The sequence below is a fragment of the Scyliorhinus torazame genome, chromosome 3, assembly GCF_047496885.1.
Source record: "Scyliorhinus torazame isolate Kashiwa2021f chromosome 3, sScyTor2.1, whole genome shotgun sequence".
Lineage (NCBI taxonomy): Eukaryota > Metazoa > Chordata > Chondrichthyes > Carcharhiniformes > Scyliorhinidae > Scyliorhinus > Scyliorhinus torazame.
Window position 1 is genome coordinate 61,652,678 of NC_092709.1, and position 15,244 is coordinate 61,667,921.

Here is a 15,244-nt window from a genome sequence, read left to right on the forward strand (position 1 = left end):
AGTGTAGAAGATTGTAGTTTAGGCGGGCAGCATGGTCGGAGGGCTGAAGGGCCTGGTCCTGTGCTGTACTTTTCTTTGTTCTTTGTTCTTTGTCAGGATACCAGAGAGTGTGGCGAGTTGGATCCAAAATTGGCTCACTGACAGCAACAAAGGGGAATGATTGACGGATGCTTTTGCAAATGGAAAACGGTTTCCAGTGGCATTCCACAGGGCTCAATGTTGGGGCCCTTGCTATTTGTGCTATAGATGAATTAATTGAATGTGGGAGGCAAGATTGAAATTTGTATATGACACAAAACCTGTTGTGTAATTGGTAGTGAATAGGATAGGCATGGGCTGCAGAATTCTATCAATGGTTGCATGGCTGGAAAAGTGTCAAATGGAATTCAATCCAAAGAAGTGTGAGGTCATGTATTTGGGAGGGCAAACAAAGCAAGGGAATGCTAAATAAATGGCAGGATTCTGAGACGGATAGAGCAAGTGAAAGACCTTGGAGTCCATGTCCACAGATCCCTAAAGCTGGCTAAACAGGGCAGAACAGTGGCGCAGTGATTAGCACTGCTGGCTCACGGCGTCAAGGTCCCAGGTTCGATCCCGGCTCTGGATCACTGTCTGTGTGGAGTTTGCACATTCTCCCCATATTTGCGTGGGTTTTGCCCCCACAACCCAAAAGATGTGCAGGATAGGTAAATTGGCCACGCTAAATTGCCCCTAAATTGGAAAAACTGAATTGGGTACTCTAAATTTACGTTAAAAAAAAGAATGGCTGGACAGATAAATAAGGTGGGAAAAAAGGCACATCAGATGCTTCCCTTTATTGTACCTGTACAGAACGTTGGTCAGGCCACAGCTGGAATTCTGTATACAGTTCTGGCCACTCAGCTCCGGACCCCATTACAACATTGCGTCAAACATGAACAAAAGAGCTGAACACCAGAGGTGAGGTAAGAGTGACTGCTCTTGGCATCAAGGCAGCATTTGACCAAGATGACCAAGTGTGGCATTAATGAGCCCTAGCAAAACTAGAGTCAATGGGAATCTCTGCTGGTTGGGGTCATACAAAGGAAAATGGATGTGGTTGCTAGAAGTCAAATATCTCAGTTCCAAGACATCACTGCAGGAGTTCCTCGGGGTAATGTCCTCAGCCCTACCATCTTCAATGACCTTCCTTCCGTCATAGTGTCAGAAATGGAGATGTTCACTTATCATTGCACTATGTTCAGCACCATTCACGACTCCTCAAATACTGAAACTGTCCATATCCAAATGTGGCAAGACATGGACAATATCCAGGATTGGGCCAACAAGTGGCAAGTGTCAGGCAATGACCATCTCCAACGAGAGGGAATCTAACTATCGCTCCTTGACATTCAATGGCATCACCATCACTGAATCCTCCACGATCAACATTCTGGGGGTTACCATTGACCAGACACTGAAATGGGCGAGCCATAGAAATACTGTGGCTACAAAAGCAGGTCAGAGGTTTGGAATCCTGCAGCAAGTAACTCATCTCCTGACTCCCCAAAGCCTGCCCACCATCTACAAGACATAAGTCCAAAGTGTGATGGGATACTTTCCACTTGCTTGGATGTATGCAACACTTGATTAGTACCTCATCAATAAACAGTCACTCCGTTCTATCATGCACAATGGCAGCAGTGGGTACTATCCATAGGATGCATTACAGGAACTCACCAAGACACCTTAGATAGCACCTTCCAAACCCACAACCACTACCATTTGAAGGACAAATGCAACAGCGGCATGGGAACACCATCACCTATAAGTACCTCTCTAAGCCACTCACCATCCTCAACAATAGAAACGCACTTTTGTAATCACCATGATGCAACTTCAGCCTGACAAATCATAACACTGCAGCGTGAAATACAGATCTTTGTTCTCCTCAATAGAATGCAGCAAAGGAATTTTTGGAACTGAAAATAAAAGTTTACTTACTGTACTGATATCAACTTTAATAACTGGAATGAGTGATCGCCAGGATGATGAGGGGTCTTGTGTTTCAGTTTTAATACTGTGAAAAAATCGAACAGAGAATACATAAGCACATAAACATGTACAACCTCAGAGAATCATAAAATGGTTACAACACAGAAGGAAACTATTTGGCCAGCCTGGAAGTAGAGCAGCAGGAGGCCATTCGGCCCATCAAGTCTGCACTGACTCTCCGAAAAACCATTTTACCTAGGGCCACTCCCCCAACCTAACCCGTTAGCCGGTAACCCCACTGAACCTTCACATCTTTGGACACTAAAGGAGAATTTAGCACGGCCAATCCATCTAACTTGCACATGTTTAGACTGCAGGAGGAAACCGGAGCACCCAGAGGAAAGGATATGGGGGGATAGCGGGATTAGGCTATTGAGTTGGATGATCAGCCATGATCATAATGAATGGCGGAGCAGGCTCGAAGGATAAAATGGCCTCCCCCTACTCCTATTTTCTATGTTTCTATCAAACCCACACAGTCACCCAAGTCAGGAATTGAACCTGAGTTCCTGGCGCTTGAGACAGCAGTACTAACCTCTGACCACAGCTATACCTTTACAGGTATATACAGGTTTGAAAAGCCGCATGAAGGCTCAATGATTAGCACTGCTGTCTCATGCGCCGAGGACCAGGTTCAATCCCAGCCCAGGATCACTGGCCGTGTTGAGTTTACATATTCTCCCCATGTCTGCATGAGTCTCACCTCACAAACCCAAAAGGTGTGGAGGGTAGGTGGACTGGCCACGTTAAACTGCCCTTTAATTGGAATTTTTAATAAAAACTAAAAATCTACATCTTGATTTGGAAGGAAAACACAAGTTACAGAATCTTACTTATACTCTAATGTTCATAGTAAGTACATAGTCCATGTAAACCAATAAGCCCCCCCCCCCCGACACTTGTCACACTGTGAGCCAACCGGCCTCACTGGAACTCTGTCTTCCACATGAGGGTTTCCGATCTCCAATCTCAAAGAACCCGTTTTGGAATCTTTTCCTAAACAATGCTTCCTCTCGGATATCTTCACTAAGGATCCACCCCCAGGGTTTCAACCTCTCATTCCGATATTCCTCTGCCCTGGATTGCCATGTGCATTCAAGTATCGCCTTCCATACAATCTCTCAGATACCTCGCCATGGCAACAAAACACCACTGCTTCAGAGACCCATAGTAAGGAGTCACCATCCTTCTGGTCACCTTTGATACTGCTGCACTTTGTTTTCCATTTGCTTTCTGCAGCTTTGCCTTTTTAAATTGGAGCCTTTCAACCTCACTGAGCAAGACCTGTTTCGATTCCTGTCCTTGACTTCACAGTCTTCCTGGAACTTACTTCTATCCCATTCCCTGACTTAAGGACCTTTCTTCTGTTCTTTAGTTCAGGACTTGCTTTCTGTCTCTGTTCCAGCGGACTCTGTGAAAAGCTCCTTACATCTGGGTTACCTTGTGGGAACTGAACTCAAACTAACATTGCTATCTCTGTGGGCCCCTGGTTTCAAGGCAAAAGCCCAGTTATTTCATATCCTGTTTTTGCTTTAAAGTCATAAAATCCACATTAAAAGGCAGGCATATAAACACAGATTTACAGGCAATTTTTAATAATGAAACAAAAACTTAAAGCTATAGCTTATGCCCAACACACATAAATATTGTCATACGGAATTGAAGCATTAATTCTGTCTTCTCTCTCCACAGATGTTTTCACAGATGCTGCCCGACCTGCTGAGTTTTTCCAGCATTTTCTGTTTTGTTTCAGATTCCAGCATCCACAGTATTTTGGTTTTATTAAATGCAAATATAACTCACTTAAACTATCTCTATTTAAGACCATAAGACATAGGAGCAGAATTAGGCCACTTGGCCCATCGAGTCTGCTCCGCCATTCAATTATGTCTGATATTTTCTCATTCCCATTCTCCTGCCTTCTCCCCATAACCCCTGATCCCCTTATTAATCAAGAACCTATCTATCTCTGTCTTAAAGACACTCAGTGAATTGGCCTCCACAGCCTTCTGCGACAAAGAGTTCCACAGATTCACCACCCTCTGGCTGAAGAAATTCCTCCTCATCTCTGTTTTAAAGGATCGTCCCTTTAATCTGAGATGGTGTCCTCTGGTTCTAGTTTTTCCTACAAGTGGAAACATCCTCTCCACGTCCACTAACCAGGCCTCGCAGTATCTTGTACGTTTCAATAAGATCCCCTCTCACCCTTCTAAACTCAACTTAAGGACATGGATGAAGGAATAAAGTGTTGGGTGTTCCATATGACACAAAATTGGGAAACAGAGTAGATTGTTTGGATTGGAGGATAACATTACAAAGCGACAAAGATAGGCTAAGTCAGTGAGCAAAACAATGGAGAAGCAGTACAATGTGAGGGAGCGTCATCCATTTTGGATCCAAGACTTCCTGGAATATTTTCTTACTGGCGAGAGACTAAGAGCTAAATCCCTAAGAACTGATGCTTCAGTTTAGATGCTTTAGACCCCCATCTGCAATTTTGGATTCCGATCTTCAATGTCTATTGGCCTTTGGTAAGCATACAGTGCAGATAAACCTGAATTATACCAAGGTTCATGGGCTCAACCGAGGGGGCAAACTTGGTTTGTATTACCTGATGTTGAGAGGATTGAGTGATCTGACCAAGGGGATTTTGAATGATCAAGGAGATTCAATAGGGTAGATGCAAAGAAACTACTTCTTCTGGTGCAGGAATCCAGAACAAGGCATAATTTAAAAATTGGAAGCAGGCCATTTAGGAGTGAAATCAGGGAGCACGTTTTTGACAAAAAAAGTATAATGGGAATTTGGAACTGACTTCCCCAAAAGACGGGCCAATTGATCAAGAGATTTCAAACAAAATGAGATAAATGAAGTTGAGGTATATGTAGATCAGCCATGATCCAACCGAATGGATTATCATTTGAATCACTGAATGGCCTATTCTTGTTTGCATGTTCCTAACTTTTAAAATGAAATATAACCGTCCCATATACATTCATGCAATGTCTACAGTGACACCTTTTACAAGAGGTTGTTTTACAATAATAGTGTAAACATACTAAGTATTGTATAAGTATTAAGGCTCACAGACATTATGGGTAATAAAACTCTATATACACAAATATACCCCTGCATCTTTAAATTCACCCACTATAGACATTGCTAAGCATTAAACAATAATTCCTCTCTGAAATTTCAGCTCCAATGCCAGAACTACTCCATATAACATTGTACAAGCTACTCTGAATATGATGTATGTATACAGTTCATACATATTAGCCCGAACAGTCACTCACAGTTGCAAAACCCTCTGATGTGTCTCAACAAGTTAACCTTTCCATTAGTAAAATCAGAAAATGCTGGAAATATCACAGGTCTGGTCGGGTTTTGCAGAATGAAATAGAGTTAATGTTTCATAAATGCCAGTTTTCAGGAAGAAACAGGTAGTTTAAAGGAGATTTGCAACCAAAAGGACAGCACAGAGCACAATTTGGAGGGCAACAAGTGTGCGTCACAACATCCTGAATCCTGTGACTCACATTTCCTTAAATCTAAATACAGCCTATTCCCTGATTTGTGTGGGATCAGATAGGCTTCAAATAAAACACCCAACAGCATCTACAGATCTAATCTAAAACAAGGTGGTCTCAAATAAAGCTTATTCTTAGTGAAACAAATTATACTGGAGATTAGTTTTAAAGAGAAATAGAAGCAGTTTGTCAATCTTTGGTAATCTTGGTTATTTCATAGTAAACATGGCATTAAAAGAAACTGCTGGCATGATTGGTGCACAAAAATTACTTTGGAAATTGTTTTGATTGGCACTTTCCAATTGCTGAAATGCAAAGACAAAAACATAGGGCTGAATAATTCAGGTGTGTCAGGGGGCTGACAGCATCCTTCCCACCACCGAAAGAGCACCGGTGTGTGGAACTGACACGCTCCACGGCAACGCACACCATAGCCATAAAGCACTGCGGGGTGGACCAACAAGGGCTGCGTGGGACTTCCGCCCCTCATTAGGGAGCAAACCCCACCGCCTGGAGCTGCCAGTCAATCTATCAGTCCCGGTTGCCAATAAAGGATCACTGGCTGCTGCCGGGACTGCAAGAGAAGACGATGACGACGAAGGTCCATGGGTTCCCGGAGCAGATAAGTCCGGGGTCTTGGATCAGGATGGTTTGGGTAAAGGAGCGGGCTGAGGGAAGGAGTGGGTAGAAAGGGTGGTTTGACCTCATAGGCTGCCCCATAATCGCAACGGGCGAATCCCAAAAAGCGAAACATCCATTGTTCCTTTCTACCTTTTAGGCATTTGAAATGTAAAAGATCCCATGGTACTAATTAAAGAAAAGCTAGTTGTTCTCCCAAAGCCCTATTCATCATTTTCTGTTCATATGCTCTACATAAATTATCTACTGCATTTGTCAAAGAGTGACAGCACTTCAAAACACTTGCTTTATCTTTAATTTCACACAACTCTCTCAGATCTGCTGTTCTGAATTATATCCTCATCCACCAAAGCTATGTAACAATTTGACGCCAGAACACTCTAGATCAAAGTTTCAACAAAATGAAATCCACCCGTGAATACAAAAAATGAAATGTGAAATGAGACAAGATTCTGGGAAAACCAGGAAATGCCAGTCCTGGGAAAACCTTGGACTCAAGCACTGAGCACAGGGGTGATAGTTTTCCTTATTGTTCAAGCTACAGCTCCAAACTATTCTCACCCACTTCTCGCCATCTGGATTAACAAGGCACTAGCAAGGGACAGGAAAAAAAATGACCAGTTCGCCCTCCTAGAGCCCAGATGTGCAGGACCCGGTATCGTCTCAAGGGGAGTTCGAAACTGATCATAGAATCATAGAATTTACAGCGCAGTAGAAGGCCATTCGGCCCATTGAGTCTGCACCGGCTCTTGGAAAGACCATCCCACTTAAGCCCACTCCTCCACCCTATCCCTGTAACCCAGTAAACCCACTTTACCTTTTTGGACACTAAGGCAATTTATCATGGCCAATCCACCTAACCTGCACATCTTTGGATTGTGGCAGGAAACCGGAGCAAACCTTCACAGATACGGTGAGAATATGCAGACTCCACACAGACATTGACCCAAGCCGGGAATCGAACCAGGGACCCTGGAGCTGTGAAGCAACTGTGCTAACCACGGTGCTACCATGCTGCCCCTGATCATGTGACTCTTTTTGTTCCTCTAAATCTAATTTTGCTAATTCTGGCAAAGATACTCCCTCCATTGCTCCATTCTGATCAAACAATTTGAACTTTATCTCCACCACATCCGTTAGGTCACATCTGCTTTGGGCTCCATTAAGACCTGATGATGTCACTCCCACAATTCTCAAAGTTCTGACTCGGAATATTTCCACATCCTTGACTGACCTTTCAGTCCCTTTTTAATTGTTACTATTTTATCCTTTGTTTCTTAGGCTTACCCTCTCCAGTTCTTTCTTAACTCCAAATTCAAGTTGAAAATCCCTTATGTCAAATGCTTGGGGCCAAGTGTGTATCGGATTTCGAAATATACTGCCGGTGCAGTGCACTTTGGGAACTGCGCATGTGCGGTGCTCATTGGGGACTGCGCATGTGCAGAACGTTGGGAACATATTGCCCAGGAGCCTTGTGGGATTTCTCATTCGTGACATCATGTCGGCGCTCGAATAAAAGTATGGATTTTGGAATTTTTCGGTTTTCGGCATTTCGGATAAGGGATGCTCAACCTAAATATGCTGTTCTTGCTTTTAAAATTTCCTTTCCAGCCTGTTCTTGCCCAAAACTTGGAGAATTATTGCAGTCTCTTAGTTTTTCCTTCCTCCTGTATTTCATTATCTTTTAAAACTCAAACTGTAAGCCACCTAATATGTTCTGCCCGACTGACCTAGTCTTTTTCTATTTCAGCATTTGTCTACACGACAAGCCTTAACCCTTGTTGAGTTTCTCAATAAAAGGAGAGGTTTTTTAAAAAATCCATTTCCAGGATGTGGGCGGGTCTGGTTAGGCCAGCATTTATTACCACTATGCCACCGCCTCCCCAGTCAAATAGTTCAAATGGGGCAAAGAGTATTGTTATGAGCCAGGGTTTAGAAAACACCAAAGTATATTATGGAGTTCACCGACATATCCAGTTTATTGATTTTGGTTACAATGAGCACAAGAGCCTGCCTTTCAGGTGTTATCAACTCTCAACAGAGTTCTTAGGCGCTTTTTTAAAAATATATTTTATTCAAAATTTTGTGGCCAAACATAACAGTACATAGTTTTTCTTTTGAACAACAACAAAGCAATATAAATAACCGTGGCCAATTTTAAACAAATAAATAAATAATATATAAACAAAAACAAAACTGAGTGGCAACTGCCTTGTCAAAAATAGTTACTCTCCAAAGATACAATCCAATATACATTGCCTATAACAAGTGTCTATACATATACAATGACACCCTGAGAGTCCGTCCGGTTCCACCCCCCACCCCCCCCCCTTCCCCCTGGGTTGCTGCTGTTGTCTTCTTCTTTTCCATTCCCTCTATCTTTCTGTGAGGTAGTCGACGAACGGTTGCCACCGCCTGGTGAACCCTTGAGCCGAACCCCATAATACGAACTTGATCCGTTCTAACTTTATAAACCCTGCCATGTCGTTTATCCAGGTCTCCACACCCGGGGGTTTGGCTTCCTTCCACATTAACAATATCGTGCGCCGGGCTACTAGGGACGGAAAGGCAAAAACATCAGCCTCTCTCGTCTCCTGCACTCCCGGCTCTTCTGCAACCCCAAATATAGCCAACCCCCAGCTTGGTTCGACCCGGACCCCCACCACCTTCGAAAGCACCTTTGCCACCCCCACCCAGAACCCCTGTAGTGCCGGGCATGACCAGAACATGTGGGTGTGATTCGCTGGGCTTCTCGAGCATCTCCCACACCTATCCTCTACCCCAAAAAATTTACTGAGCCGTGCTCCAGTCATATGCGCCCTGTGTAGAACCTTGAATTGTATCAGGCTTAGCCTGGCACACGAGGACGATGAGTTTACCCTACGTAGGGCGTCAGCCCACAGCCCCGCCTCAATCTCCTCCCCCAGCTCTTCTTCCCATTTCCCTTTCAGCTCATCTACCATGATCTCCCCCTCGTCCCTCATTTCCCTATATATGTCCGACACCTTACCATCCCCCACTCATGTCTCTGAGATCACTCTATCCTGCACCTCCTGCGTCGGGAGCTGCGGGAATTCCCTCACCTGTTGCCTCGCGAAAGCCCTCAGTTGCATATAACGAAATGCATTCCCTTGGGGCAACCCATATTTTTCCGTCAGCGCACCCAGACTCGTAAACGTCCCATCTACAAACAGATCTCTCAATTGTACTACCCCAGCTCCCCGGAACAAACCTATAGTTATTTCTTATCGGGGACCGCACCGAGGCTCCCGTCTTTCCCCTATGCCGTCTCCACTGCCCCCAAATTTTCAATGTAGCCACCATCACCGGGCTTGTGGTGTATTTCTTCGGTGAGAACAGCAACGGTGCCGTCACCATTGCTTGTAGGCTAGTCCCCCTGCAGGACGCCATCTCCAATCTCTTCCACGCCGCTCCCTCCCCTTCTCCCATCCACTTACACACCATTGAAACATTGGTGGCCCAGTAATAGTCGTTTAGGCTCGGTAGTGCCAACCCCCCCCCCTGTCCCTACTATGCTGCAAAAATCCCCTCCTCACTCTCGGGGTCTTCCCGGCCCACACAAAACTCATAATACTCTTCTCGATTCTCTTGAAAAAAGCCTTCGTGACCACCACCGGGAGGCACTGAAACACAAAAAGGAATCTCGGGTGGACCACCATTTTAACCGCCTGCACCCTACCTGCCAGTGACAGGGACGCCATGTCCCATCTCTTAAAGTCCTCCTCCATCTGTTCCACCAACCGCGTTAAATTAAGCCTGTGTAATGTACCCCAATTCTTGGCTATCTGGATCCCCAAGTACCGGAAGTCCCTTGTTACCTTCCTCAACGGTAAATCCTCTATTTCCCTGCTCTGCTCCCCTGGATGCACCACGAACAACTCACTTTTCCCCATGTTCAATTTATACCCTGAAAAATCCCCAAACTCCCCAAGTATCCGCATTATCTCTGGCATCCCCTCCGCCGGGTCCGCCACATACAACAACAAATCATCCGCATACAGAGATACCCGGTGTTCTTCTCCTCCCCTGAGTACTCCCCTCCACTTCCTGGAACCCCTCAATGCTATGGCCAGGGGCTCAATCGCCAATGCTAACAATAACGGGGACAGAGGACATCCCTGCCTCGTCCCTCTATGGAGCCGAAAATAATCAGACCCCCGTCCATTCGTGACCACGCTCGCCTCAGGGCCCTATACAGCAACTGTACCCATCTGATATACCCATCTCCAAAGCCAAATCTCCTCAGCACCTCCCACAAATAATCCCACTCCACTCTATCAAATGCTTTCTCGGCATCCATCGCCACCACTATCTCTGCTTCCCCCTCTGGTGGGGGCATCATCATTACCCCTAGCAGCCTCCGTATATTTGTGTTCAGCTGTCTCCCCTTCACAAACCCATTTTGGTCCTCATGAACCACCCCCGGGACACAATCCTCTATCCTCGTTGCCATTACCTTAGCCAGAATCTTAGCATCCACATTCAGGAGGGAAATGGGCCTATAGGACCCGCATTGCAGCGGGTCTTTTTCCTTCTTTAGGAGGAGCGATATCGTTGCCTCTGACATAGTCGGGGGCAGCTGCCTCCTTTCCCTAGCCTCATTAAAGGTTCTCATCAGTAGTGGGGCCAGCAAGTCCATATATTTCCTATAGAATTCCACTGGGAATCCGTCTGGTCCCGGGGCCTTCCCCGCCTGCATGCTTCCAATTCCTTTCACTACTTCCTCCGTCTCAATCTGTGCTCCCAGTCCCGCCCTCTCCTGCTCCTCCACCTTAGGAAATTCCAGCTGATGCAGAAAGCACATCATTCTCTCCTTCCCTTCCGGGGGCTGAGCTTCATATAATCTTTCATAAAATGCCTTGAACACTCCATTCACTCTCTCCGCTCCCCGCTCCAACTCTCCCTCCTCATCTCTCACCCCCCCTATCTCCCTCGCTGCTCCCCTTTTCCTCAGTTGGTGGGCCAGCAACCTGCTCGCCTTCTCCCCATATTCGTACTGTACACCCTGTGCCTTCCTCCATTGTGCCTCTGCATTACCCGCAGTCAACAAGTCAAATTCTACATGTAGCCTTTGCCTTTCCCTGTACAGTCCCTCCTCCGGTGCCTCCGGATATTGTCTGTCCACCCTCAAAAGTTCTTTCAACAACCGCTCCCTTTCCCTACCCTTCTGCTTTCCTTTATGTGCCCTGATAGATATCAGCTCCCCTCTAACCACAGCCTTCAACGCCTCCCAGACCACTCCCACCTGAACCTCCCCATTGTCATTGAGTTCCAAGTACCTTTCAATACACCCCCTCACCCTTAAACACACCCCCTCATCTGCCAATAATCCCATGTCCATTCTCCAGGGTGGGTGCTGTTCTTTTTCCTCCCCTATCTCCAGGTCCACCCAATGTGGAGCGTGGTCCGAAATAGCTATAGCCGTGTACTCCGTCTCCGTCACCTTCGGGATCAGTGCCCTTCCCAAAACAAAAAAGTCTATCCGTGAATAGACTTTGTGGACATAGGAGAAAAACAAAAACTCCTTACTCCGAGGTCTACTAAATCTCAAGGGGTCTACTCCTCCCATCTGCTCCATAAAGTCCTTGAGCACCCTAGCTGCAGCCGGCCTCCTTCCGGTCCTGGACCTCGATCTGTCCAGCCCTGGGTCCAGCACCGTATTAAAATCTCCACCCATTACCAACTTTCCCGCCTCTAGGTCCGGGATGCGTCCCAACATACGCCTCATAAAATTGGCATCATCCCAGTTCGGGGCATATACGTTCACTAAAACCACCGCCTCCCCTTGCAATCTGCCACTCACCATCACGTATCTGCCCCCACTATCCGCCACTATGGTCTTTGCCTCAAACATTACCCGCTTCCCCACTAATATAGCCACCCCCCTGTTTTTTGCGTCTAGCCCCGAATGAAACACCTGCCCCAACCATCCTTTGCGAAGTCTGACCTGGTCTATCAGTTTCAGATGCGTCTCCTGCAGCATAACCACATCTGCCTTAAGTTTTTTTAGGTGTGCGAGTACCCGTGCCCTCTTAATCGGCCCGTTCAGCCCTCTCACATTCCACGTGATCAGCCGGGTTGGGGGGCTCTTTACCCCCCGCCCCCTTGTCAACTAGCCATCTCCTTTTTCAATCCAGCTCTTCTCCCGGTTCCCACGTAGCCGTATCGCCCCCCAACGGCGCCCTCCCGCCCCGACCACCCCACCCCATACCATCTCCCCCTTCTCCCCAGCAGCAGCAACCCAGTTAACCCACCCCCCCCCCCGCTAAATCCCTTTCTAGCGTAATTGCACCCCCCCCATGTTGCTCCCAGAAGTCAGCAAACTCTGGCCGACCTCGTCTTCCCCCCGTGACCTCGGCCCCCACTGTGCGAGGCCCCCTCCTTCCTGCGTCCCTATTCCCGCCATAATTACCATAGCGCAGGAACAAAGCCCGTGCTTCCCATTTGGCCCCGCCCCCAATGGCCGGCGCCCCCAGCTCCCCATCCTCCCTCCTCCCCTCCCCCACGACATGGGGAAGAGAGAAAAGTTACAGGGTCGCAGGATTAACAACTTGGGAAATCATCTCTTCCCCCATTTCCCCCCCCTTCACCCCACGTAATCACCCCACCACTTTGTCCCAAACGTTCTTTTTCTAGCTCGCTTATTCCAGTTTCTCCTCGACAATAAATGTCCATGCCTCTTCTGCCGTTTCAAAGTAGTGGTGTTTCCCTTGATGTGTGACCCACAGTCTTGCCGGCTGCAGCATTCCAAATTTAACCTTCCTTTTGTGCAGCACCGCCTTGGCCCGATTAAAGCTTGCCCTCTGTCTCGCCACCTCCGCACTCCAATCTTGATATACGCGGATCACCGCGTTCTCCCACCTACTGCTCCGGGTTTTCTTTGCCCATCTGAGGACCATCTCTCTGTCCTTATATCGGAGAAATCTCACCACTGTGGCTCGAGGAATTTCTCCAACCCTCGGTCTTCGCGCCATAACTCGATTAGCTCCCTTCACCTCCAACGGGCCCGTTGGGGCCTCCGATCCCATTAACGAGTGAAGCATGGTGATGCTCACATATGCCCCAACGTCCGCCCCTTCTGCACCTTCGGGAAGACCAAGAATCCTTAAATTCTTCCTCCTCGCATTATTCTCCAGCACCTCCAGCCTTTCCACACACCTTTTGTGTTGTGCCGCGTGCATCTCTGTCTTCACCACCTGGCCCTGTATTTCGTCCTCATTCTCAGCAGCCTTTGCCTTCACGACCCGAAGCTCCTGCTCCTGGGTCTTTTGCTCCTCCTTTAGCCCTTCAATCGCCAATATCGGGGCCAACAGCTCCTTCTTCATCTCCTTTTTAAGTTCTTCCACGCAGCGCCGCAGGAACTCTTGTTGGTCAGGGCCCCATATTAAACTGCCACCTTCCGACGCCATCTTGCTTTGTGCTTGCCTTCCTGGCCGCTGCTCTAGAGGATCCACCGCAATCCGGCCACTTTCCTCTCCTTTTTCCATCCGTGTCCAGGGGGGATTCCCTTCTGGTTTACCGCACAGTGTTTTTAGCCGTTAAAATTGCCGTTGGGGCTCCTATTAAGAGCCCAAAAGTCCGTTCCACCGGGAACTGCCGAAACGTGCGACTTAGCTGGTCATTGCCGCACCTGGAAGTCCTTAGGCGCTTTTAATCAACAAACAAGCTTTATTCTACGAATTTAGTTAACATTTGTATAAATAACACAGTAAGAATTTTTATCAACTACAATCATGAAGACCCCACACAGCTACAGTAATCTATGTAGAATCCTTAATGAATTCCCCCTTAACTGTTCCAGTTTAATAACAAAATCCAAGTAAAACCAGAAACACTTTTTCAAAGGTGTGACCCAGCACACGGCATTCTTACTGGTATAAGACTTGTTAGTGATACTCTGTTCCCCTTTTAAAACAGCAGGTTTGAATTCCTTCCAAAAAGCAATTATCTCTTTTGTTATCAAGCAGTCTGGAAACAGCTTTTAAAATGAAGATAGAGAGACACGTCTTTCAACCTGTTCAGTTCAAAACCAGTCCAAACTCAAAATGAAAGTAAAAACTCACAGAGCCACAACCCAGCTCCAGCCACACAATGATGTCACTGAAGCCATGTGATAAGACAAAAACATTTCCTAAAGGGACACTCCCATGACAGTATCAAGCTTTAATGAGCATGAAATATTAATATCTTTTTGAAACGGCCAAGATATTTCATTCAAAACAACTCAGAACATAATGCAATCGTGCTCTGGAGAACCAACACATAAAACAAATCAGATATGGATTTGTCCACAGAATTTCCCCCAAAAGCACACAATTAAAAAATATATTCAGATGTGTTCCAAATTTATATTACAACACTTCTACAGTTCAGGTTTCAGGAGACTGATGTTTATGCATCACCGTAAGCTATTTAATTGTAGAACTGTATACCTAAACTTCTGGTGTAGTCATCAATGTAAGGGAGCTGATTACTGCAGTGCAAAAAACAAGGAGCTGGTTTAGGCACCTGACCATCCAGCAACTCAAGCTAATTAACTATCAAATGTAAAAACACAAATGTGGAGCTGGTAAATGCAATAAGTTTAGTTTCCATACCTATCAAGCTTGGATTTCGATTTCGCCCGGTTTTTCTTCATTTTTGTATTCTCTCTTTTAGGAATGATCGTTGGTTCTAATCCAAACAGTTCTTGTAAATGTGCATACAGGTCATAACGATTGTAAACATGGAATTCAAAACCATTCACTGTAATATACAATCTAGTTTCTGCTTTTGGATCTGAAAGAAAAACAGTAGATTTTAGTTAGTGTGAGACTGCCTAAAGTTATGATGAGTTGTAGACTAAGCTAGGAAATTGAACTTCTTAGACAATTGTTTTTAAACAAATAGTAGTTTAGTTACACAATCATTATATTGCAAGATGGTTTAAAAAATTATTCCGACTTCCGGTTGCGGCGATGCGGAGCTAAGCCGCACGATTCGGCAGCTCCCGCGATCACGGACTTTCAGGCACTCTAGAAGAGCCCCAACGGGAATTTTCT

At 46.1% G+C, this 15,244-nt stretch overlaps 1 protein-coding gene across 10 annotated transcripts in view; it reads right to left on the reverse strand.

The window, feature by feature from the left end:
• The window catches only part of kiaa1109 (KIAA1109 ortholog), a 626,997-nt gene that overhangs the window by 530,407 nt on the left and 81,346 nt on the right, over positions 1 to 15,244 (reverse strand). For all 10 annotated transcript variants that reach the window (XM_072495716.1, XM_072495713.1, XM_072495719.1 and 7 more), the window contains exons 7-8: positions 14,801 to 14,981; positions 1,963 to 2,038 (exon numbers count right to left, since the gene is read on the reverse strand). In XM_072495716.1, coding sequence (XP_072351817.1) covers positions 1,963 to 2,038; positions 14,801 to 14,981 — 257 coding nt within the window. The remainder of the gene's footprint in view (positions 1 to 1,962; positions 2,039 to 14,800; positions 14,982 to 15,244) is intronic.